This window comes from Coregonus lavaretus (genome assembly GCF_964263955.1).
Source record: "Coregonus lavaretus genome assembly, chromosome: 11".
NCBI classification, from domain to species: domain Eukaryota; kingdom Metazoa; phylum Chordata; class Actinopteri; order Salmoniformes; family Salmonidae; genus Coregonus; species Coregonus lavaretus.
This window is the reverse complement of record NC_139998.1, coordinates 28,908,104-28,917,969: the sequence shown is the minus strand read 5'-3', so window position 1 is coordinate 28,917,969 and position 9,866 is coordinate 28,908,104. Positions and strand designations below refer to the sequence as shown.

Here is a 9,866-nt window from a genome sequence, read left to right as displayed (position 1 = left end):
AACTTGTACCAGAGGGAAATGTTATGCAGCAGAAAAAAATTGTTGTAGAAGGTAAGGATGGATCTGAAGGGCCAATTCCTCAGACTGGTGAGGAGGTGCCCAGTACGAGTGCTGTGGTACAGGAGGGGGTACATGTGGAGCTAATCTCCCAGGTAGTGGAGGAGATGCCCACTACAAGTAATGGGTTACAGGAGAGGGTTCATGTGGAGCTCATCTCCCAGGTAGTGGAGGAGATGCCCACTATGAGTGCTGGGGTACAGGGGGGGCTAGTCTCCCAGGTAGTGGAGGAGATGCCCACTATGAGTGCTGGGGTACAGGGGGGGCTAGTCTCCCAGGTAGTGGAGGAGATGCCCACTACGAGTAATGGGGTTCAGGTGGGGCTAGTCTCCCAGGTAGTGGAGGAGATGCCTGGTACGAGTGATGGGGTGCAAGTGGGGAGTGTTGAAAGGGATGTGGTAGAGGGGAGTCAGTGGTCTGTGGCCTCAGTTGAGGAGGATCAGGAGAAGGATATGGATATCTCTCTTGATATGATATCAGCTGGTGAGGACTCAATTTACGATCTAGAGGAGGTAAATGGGTTTCTGGATCAGACTTTTGTGAAATCCGTCAAATTGGCAGATTATTTATTAAGTTTTTGAGGTCAGCTGTGATGTTACAGAAGATGGTGGGGTTAGACCAGTTGAGTGAGAAGAAGCGGTTTCGCTTGAGGAAATTTGTTACTGCTGTTGCAGCAGCAAAAGGTGGTGGGAAACGTGGTCAGGTTAAGAGAAAATTTAAATAATGATGATGATTATGCCTCATAGGGTGTTCTATTCTCTTTGTCTGGTTTCTCTGTGGTATCTTCTGCTTTTCCTTTTTCTTTTCTATATGGAGGTACTAAGGGTAGGTTCTCTCAATATTAATGGAGGAAGGGACAGGAATAAGAGGGCTTGGGTATTAGAAGTAATAAAACAGAAAAGGCTTAATGTAGTTTTCCTACAGGAGACACATAGTGATGAGGAAAATGAGGCTGACTGGGGTATGTGGTGGGAGGGGCAGCATATACTCAGTCATGGTACTAATTTCAGTGCTGGGGTGGCAATCTTGTTTTCTTCAGGCTTAGGGGTGACTGTGGTATCTACAGCAGAGATTGTCAAGGGTCGGGTTTTATTGGTCAAGGTGGATGTTATGTTTTTTTTTTTTTTTTTTTGAATGTTTATGCTCCTAATGAGGGTACAGAGCGTATTGTTGGTTTTGATAAAATAAAGGAAACCTTAAGACAGTGTGACCAAGAGGGGTGTATGGTTTTAGGGGGGGACTGGAACTGTACAGTGGATTTTACTGTTGATCGCACCGCTGAAGAACCTCACCTGCGGTCAGCAATTTGTCTGTCTGGTCTATTAACTGAGTTTGAGCTTTCTGATGTGTGGAGAGTAAGGAATGCAAAAGTTAGGCAGTACACATGGCTAAAAGTTAATGAAGGTCATGTCAGTGCAGCAAGGTTAGACAGGTTGTATGTATCTGAGCAATACTGTAGTAGGGTTGGAAGGTGTGACATTACTCCTGGGTTTCTCTGATCACCATATTGTCACTGTTGATATTCACTTGTCCTGTCCACGAAGGTCATCATCTTATTGGTATTTTAATGTTAAATTGTTACATGATGTCATGTTTTGTGAAAGGTTTTTGTTGTTTTGGGAAAAATGGAGGGTTACAAAAGGGAATTTTGAGTCCTTGAGACAATGGTGGGAGGTTGGGAAGGCCCAAATACGATTATTTTGTCAACAGTATACTGCTCTGTCTCGAATTGAAGTTAAAGAGACTATCAGGGCCCTTGAACAGAACATTAAATCTATTGAATTGAAGTTGCTCACTCAGAATGACCCCGGACTAGTCATGAACTTACAGGACAAGAAACATGAATTGAGGTCGTTTCTGCATGAAAGAGTGAAGGGTGCCTTGATTAGGTCTCGTTTCGCTTCCCTCAAGGATATGGATGCTCCTAGTGCTTTTTTTTTTTTTAAACCTAGGACAGTCGACATTGCAACGTAAACAGATGGTCTGCCTTCGTCTCCCTGATGGGAAGGTGACCACGGATGACAGTGAAATGCGTCAACATGCCGTGGATTTCTATTCTGCCCTCTATAAGGCGGAGGATTGTGACTCTCTGTGTACTGAACAGTTGTTACACGGTCTTCCTCAATTGGGACCTGAGCAAAGAGTCGCATTGGACTCTGACATTACACTGCAAGAGCTGTCCACAGCAGTTATGCAGCTCTCAACAGGCCGAGCCCCTGGCATTGATGGTTTACCATCTGAGTTTTATAAGCACTTTTGGGGGTCTATTGGGGAGGATTTTTATGAAGTGGTGTGTGAATCTTTTCATGAGGGCTCTCTTCCTGTATCTTGTCAACGTGCGGTACTTTCACTGTTGCCAAAAAAGGGGGATTTGACTCTCATAAAAAATTGGAGACCTGTTGCTTTGCTGTGTGCAGAATATAAAATTGTTTCTAAATGTCTCTCAAACAGGTTGAAAGAGTATCTGGGATTGTTGGTCCACAAGGACCAGTCCTACTGTGTACCTGATCGCTCTATTGTTGACAATTTGTTTCTAATAAGAGATGTTTTGGACATTTGTAAACTGTCTGATGTAAATGTGGGTTTACTTTCTTTGGACCAGGAGAAGGCTTTTGATCGTGTGGACCACCAGTACTTGTTTAAAACAATGAAAGCCTTTGGGTTTGGGGATGTTTTTTTGTCTTGGATGAATTTACTGTATGCTGGGGCCTCGTGTATGGTGAAGGTGGGGGGTGGTTTGAGTTGTCCCATCCCTGTCCAAAGGGGCATCAGGCAGGGATGCCCAATTTCAGGGCAGTTATACAGTCTGGCGATTGAACCAATGCTTTGTTTTTTAAGAGCGAAGCTTACTGGTTTCTCTGTGCCAGGTGTAATGAAGGGTCCTACGATAGCACTGTCTGCGTATGCAGATGACGTGACAGTTTTTATTACAGGGGGTGAGGATGTTAAGGTTCTCTCAGACGCTTTAAAGGTGTATGAGGGGGCCTCCTCAGCTAGAGTCAATTGGGGAAAGAGTGAAGCGCTGTGGGCAGGCCAGCTTCAGATGGGGTCCGCTCCACGGTTACCAGGGGGGCTTCAGTGGGGCAGAGATGGGATGAAGACTTTGGGGGTTTTTCTAGGCTCCGATGTCTTTCAGAAAAATAACTGGGAGGGTGTAGTGGAGAAAGTGTGTGCCAGACTGTCAAGATGGAAATGGGTGCTGCCCCAGCTGTCTTATAGGGGAAGGGTACTGGTAGCTAATAACCTAGCTGCCTCTACCCTGTGGCACAGACTAATGATTTTACAGCCACCAAAGGGTCTGATACAAGAGCTTCAGAGGACCCTTGTCAACTTCTTCTGGTCTGGACAACATTGGATTAAAGCTTCAGCCCTGTACCTGCCACTGCACGAGGGTGGGCAAGGCCTGGTGGACATTTCTTCCAGGATCATGGCTTTCCGGCTTCAAGCAGCCCAGAGACTGTTGTACAGTGACGGTTCTAGCTGGGTTGACACAGCCTACGCATTGATGAGGAGAGCGGGCTGTTTGGGCTTAGACAAGCACCTTTTCCTCTTAAAGCTGGAGGGGGGTGAGTTGCCTGGCCTGACTCCATTTTATGAGTCTGTTATGCAGGCTTGGAGAGTTCTGGTCAAGTCCCGTAAGGCCTGCACGCCACCAGGGATGTGGCTTTTTGAAGAGCCTCTTTTTCACAACACTGCCATCCAGTCCCGTGTTCTGGGTTCAGCTAGCCTACGTTCATGCCTGTTAGGCGTGGGGTGTACTAAGCTGGGTCATCTGATGTGGAACAGGAATAGGTCGTTGGAGGAGCTGGGAGAAAGAGCGGGGATCCGATCGTCTCGCCTACTGAGGAAGGTCGTCGCTGAGGTCTGTGATTCCTTGACAGTACTTCATCTGCAGTATGTGACTGACACTTCCAATTCTGATCGGTGGAAGGAGGGTCTGGATTATGTGTTCCCTGCACTGATTGTTAGTGCTGCGGCGGGGGCATTCGAGGAGGACGTGGGGATGCTTCTTTCCTTCGATACCCCGGAGCTGGGGGAGTTCAAGGAGGTGGGAAAGAAGGCCATGTACAGAATATGTGTAAAGGTGTCCCATGCCTCTTCCCTGGAAGGGGTAAAATCGACGAGGTGGGCGGGTGTGCTTGGTCCAGGTGCCTCCCCAAAAGGCTGTTGGCGAACATTATACAAACTGCCTATTGATAAGAGGACAGCTGACCTCCAATGGAGGATAATACATGGAGCCATAGCCACCAACATGTATCTGGTACACCTGGATCCTACTGTTGGGGAGGGGTGTCCATTCTGTGCTCAGTCTGAAACTCTGGCACATCTGTTTTTACAGTGTCCCAGGTTGGTCGGGATGATTGACCTGATCACTAATTGGTTCTCAGCTCTGGGAGAGGTTCTCTCTTCCCAACTGTATATATTTGGGCCACAGTACAGGTTTAGTCAGAAAGGTGTAGTTGTGTTGCTTAATTTTGTGTTAGGGGCAGCAAAATTAGCCATATGGAAGACCCGAAAGAACAGTATTCGGGGACAGGGGTCTGTGGATGTGGTGGGAATGCTGGAGGGAATGTTGGCAGCAAGACTAAGGGTTGAGTTTGCCTATTATAAACTTGTCAACAATATTGATCTGTTTATGAGTATATGGGGTATTCAGAGGCTGTTGTGTTCAGTTACTGTGGAGGAGGAATTGGAGTTGTGTTTTTAATTGATGTGTAAATACGGTTTTGTATGAGTATTTGTGTGGTGGGCTCCCCATTTTCTATGGGGTTGAGATCTGGAGACTGGCTAGGCCACTCCAGGACCTTGAAATGCTTCTTACGAAGCCACTCCTTCGTTGCCCGGGCGGTGTGTTTGGGATCATTGTCATGCTGAAAGACCCAGCCACGTTTCATCTTCAATACCCTTGCTGATGGAAGGAGGTTTTCACTCAAAATCTCACGATACATGGCCCCATTCATTCTTTCCTTTACACGGATCAGTCGTCCTGGTCCCTTTGCAGAAAAACAGCCCCAAAGCATGATGTTTCCACCCCCATGCTTCACAGTAGGTATGGTGTTCTTTGGATGCAACTCAGCATTCTTTGTCCTCCAAACACGACGAGTTGAGTTTTTACCAAAAAGTTATATTTTGGTTTCATCTGACCATATGACATTCTCCCAATCCTCTTCTGGATCATCCAAATGCACTCTAGCAAACTTCAGACGGGCCTGGACATGTACTGGCTTAAGCAGGGGGACACGTCTGGCACTGCAGGATTTGAGTCCCTGGCGGCGTAGTGTGTTACTGATGGTAGGCTTTGTTAATTTGGTCCCAGCTCTCTGCAGGTCATTCACTAGGTCCCCCCGTGTGGTTCTGGGATTTTTGCTCACCGTTCTTGTGATCATTTTGACCCCACGGGGTGAGATCTTGCGTGGAGCCCCAGATCGAGGGAGATTATCAGTGGTCTTGTATGTCTTCCATTTCCTAATAATTGCTCCCACAGTTGATTTCTTCAAACCAAGCTGCTTACCTATTGTAGATTCAGTCTTCCCAGCCTGGTGCAGGTCTACAATTTTGTTTCTGGTGTCCTTTGACAGCTCTTTGGTCTTGGCCATAGTGGAGTTTGGAGTGTGACTGTTTGAGGTTGTGGACAGGTGTCTTTTATACTGATAACAAGTTCAAACAGGTGCCATTAATACAGGTAACGAGTGGAGGACAGAGGAGCCTCTTAAAGAAGAAGTTACAGGTCTGTGAGAGCCAGAAATCTTGCTTGTTTGTAGGTGACCAAATACTTATTTTCCACCATAATTTGCAAATAAATTCATTAAAAATCCTACAATGTGATTTTCTGGAGAAAAAAAATCTCAATTTGTCTGTCATAGTTGACGTGTACCTATGATGAAAATTACAGGCCTCTCTCATCTTTTTAAGTGGGAGAACTTGCACAAATGGTGGCTGACTAAATACTTTTTTCCCCCACTGTATAACATCACTCACATCTTGTCTACAAGTACAAAAATTGTTTTGTCCGGAGGGGTATTTTGGTATAAGATACATCAAATGGCCTTCAAATAGAACAACATACACACTATCCCTCTCAATGCGTTATCATGTAAACGGCTCTCTATTCTTTTTAGGTCTGACACCTACTCTTAACACCCCCAACCCCCCATGCACGAGCACACACACATGCAAAAAAATGTAAACAACTCAAATCGTTAGTGCTGACCTGCCTATGGACCACTCCACACATTTATCACTTCCAACCCCACCCTGTGTGTGCACAAGTGTGTGTGCGTGACAGTGTGTGTGAACCCCCTGGAGGTGTAAAGTCAACCAGAGGCCAGGCTGATGATGTGTTATTTAGCCTGATGACTGTAGCCACTGATTGGTCCAGTTCTGCACTGTGTCTCATAATGTTCAGCCCTACTACAAAAGCACTACCATGTACCAAGTCGGCTACCATGTACAGTTGAAATCAGACGTTTACATATACCTTAGCCATATCCTATTAAAAATTCCCTGTCTTAGGTCAGTTAGGATCACCACTTTATTTTAAGAATGTGAATAATAGTAGAGAAAATATTTCTTTCTTTCATCACATTTCCGGTGGGTCAGAAGTTTACATACCCTCAATTAGTATTTGGTAGCATTGCCTTTAAATTGTTTAACTTGGGTCAAACATTTTGATTAGCTTTCCACAAGCTTCCCACAATAAGTTGGGTGAATGTTGGCCCATTTCTCCTGACAGAGCTGGTGTAACTGAGTCAGGTTTGTAGGCGTCCTTGCTCGCACACGCTTTTTCAGTTCTGCCCACACATTTTCTATAGGATTGAGGTCAGGGCTTTGTGATGGCCAATCCAATACCTTGACTTTGTTGTCCTTAAGCCATTTTGCCAGAACTTCGGAAGTTTGCTTGGGGTCATTGTCCATTTGGAAGACCATTTGCGACCAAGCTTTAACTTCCTGACTGATGTCTTGAGATGTTGCTTCAATATATCCACATAATTTTCCTTCCTCATGATGCCATCTATTTTGTGAAGTGCACCAGTCCCTCCTGCAGCAAAGCACCCCCACAGTATAATGCTGCCACCCCCATGCTTCACAGTTGGGATGGTGTTCTTCGGCTTGCAAGCGTCCCCCTTTTTCCTCCAAACATAACGATGGTCATTATGGCCAAAAAGTTTTATTTTTGTTTCATCAGACCAGAGGACATTTCTCCAAAAAGTACGATCTTTGTCCCGATGTGCAGTTGCAAACTGTAGTCTGGCTTTTTTATGGCGGTTTTGGAGCAGTGGCTTCTTCCATGCTGAGCAGCCTTTCAGGTTACGTCGATATAGGACTCGTTTTACTGTGATAGATCCTTGTGTACCTGTTTCCTCCAGCATCTTCACAAGGTCCTTTGCTGTTGTTCTGGCATTGATTTGCACTTTTCGCACCAAAGTACGTGTAACAGTACTCTTCTTGTGTTGTGTACAATCAATCATCAACAAGAACTCCATCTTGTAACACCAGTCATGGAGCTTTATTCTGATAGGAACAGCACAATATTGTACGTCATGCAATGCACGGCTCACCATCCAACTCTGCACTCACGCACGCTGGTTTGGTGCTTGTTCACTGGGCATGTAGTTACCAAAATAATACAATTACAATATAATATCTTTAACAATGTACCTGATAGGAACAGCACAAAATTGCACATCATGCAATGCACGGCTCACCATCCAACTCTGCACACCATCCAACTCTGCACTCACGCACTGTACAAAATATTCAAACACCCCACGAGACACAGTAAGTTGCTAGCTAGTATTAGCTGGAATTCTCTACAACAAAATGCACAACAAATATTCACCAAAAAACACTGCATCTTATGTGTGATGTTCGAATAACATTTACAAACAAATTGATATAAATTATACATTTACATCATCACTTGGGAGTATAAAAAACACTTTTGACGTACAGTGCTTTGCAACCAACAACTTATCGCTGGTTTGGTGCTTGTTCACTGGGATGATTCTAACTGAAACATCCTCCCATGTAAGCAAGCTACGCCAACCAGCCAATAAGATGCCATGTTGAGTAGGTGAAGGCAAGACAAAACCAAAAACCCACTGGCTTAACAATAAAGTGGCAAGACGAAATCACCAATATAACCCTGTTACACTCCCCCCTACTGAATTCCACTTGCAAAGAAAAATTATAAAAATACATAACGGCACTGTGCAAACATACCAGATACAGAAACACTCAACATATGTACAGAATAATTCAGAGAGAGAAAAAAAAAGTATAGATATATTTTTATACTACCTAATATAGAAAACTAAAAGGTAAAGCTGTGTATATCGAGGATGCAGACCCTGCTTTAAAACAGTCACTAAATATTCCAGTCATTAGACTATTCTCCTTGAGAATTAGAGTGAAAAGCGGTTGATCAATCCCCTTAGCCCTCATAGGTAAACATGTCTGTTACATGTTAAGTACACTCAGTGACTTTAAAACATCCAAGTAATAAAATAAACAACCATAAGAGACTTTATCATATCCGTCACATTACCATCCTGCAACCTCTAATCATGGTCACAATGATGTAAAAACAAAACAAATAAAAGATGTCAATACCATTCACATACTAACCTTCAAGAGCTAACTTTCTGCTGATTCATAATCTCAATCAGTCTAGACACTGGTTTAAATATTCTTCCTGCCCTTGACCTAATACGACCCTGAGTACCTTCAACTGCATAAGGGGTAACAGTGTTGTGTACTGTTGCAATAGTGGGTCTGTCAACACAGTCAGTGCGTAACTGATCAGGTAAGGAATGGTCCGAGTTTGGTAGGTCAGTACGGATATCGTAAGCAGACTGGTCAATTATCTCACTCACTACACTGTTACGGTCTCGGTCAGATTCTTGAAGACTCTTTAAGGGAGGCAGACCTTCCAGCTGCAGTATATCTTCCACATAATCCAAAGGTGGAATATCCTGAGCTTCCAAGGATCGCACATCACCCTCCAGGCTTGTGTCACCTATTCCTTCAGAAGGCAACTCTGACACCCACACTCTTGTTCTGTACTCAGCATCATCATCCACTGCAGTGTCCATGGCAGCTGAGACGACAAAGCTGTCATTCATGTCCTCAGACTCTGTTAATCCAGACATGTCTGTTCCCTCATCAACGGCAGCATGGGGAAGAGGAAGAAAGTTGACTGGCATTATCAGGTTGCGATGTACCGTCTTCTCCTGTCCAGTGGAGCTGTTCTGAATCTTAAAAGTGTGACTGTCAGCATTCAATCCAGTGACAAGGTAGACAGTATCCTCCCAACGGTCAGCAAGCTTCCGCTTTCCTCACTCCCCCTTGTTAGCCAGCAACACTCGATCCCCAATCTCCACTGGTGCTCCTCTGACTCTTCTGTCATAAAGGTCAGCGTGCCTCTTCAACTGCTTCGCTGCAGATGCCTGTGCTGTATTCATGACATCTTTCAGATCTCTCCTCAAAGACTCAACGAATTGATCAAATTCGACAACTTCTGGGTTCTCTATGACAGAGCCAAAGACTATGTCAACAGGCAGTCTTGGCGTCCTCCCAAACATTAGCAGGAAAGGGGCCTTTGGACAATTGTACGCAAACGTGAGGGACTTCAGCGCCTGAGGCCATCTGTGCTTTGCTCTCGTCGGCAGGGCCCGGATCATGTTTCCCAACGTCCTATTCATCCTTTCACAGGACCCGTTCCCCATCGGATGGTACGGCGTGGTGTGAGACTTCTGAACACCTGCAACACTCAACAGTTCGGCTATTAAAGCACTCTCAAAGTTGGC

At 45.0% G+C, this 9,866-nt stretch overlaps 1 protein-coding gene across 1 annotated transcript in view; it reads left to right on the top strand.

Moving 5' to 3' along the window:
• Positions 1 to 9,161, top strand: part of LOC311137503 (uncharacterized protein) — a gene marked incomplete at its 3' end in the record, with an annotated part of 50,474 nt that extends 41,313 nt beyond the window's left edge. Inside the window, exon 8 of the mRNA XM_084172033.1 lies at positions 9,128 to 9,161. Coding sequence (XP_084028159.1) covers positions 9,128 to 9,161 — 34 coding nt within the window. The remainder of the gene's footprint in view (positions 1 to 9,127) is intronic.
• Positions 9,162 to 9,866: the final 705 nt, after the last annotated feature.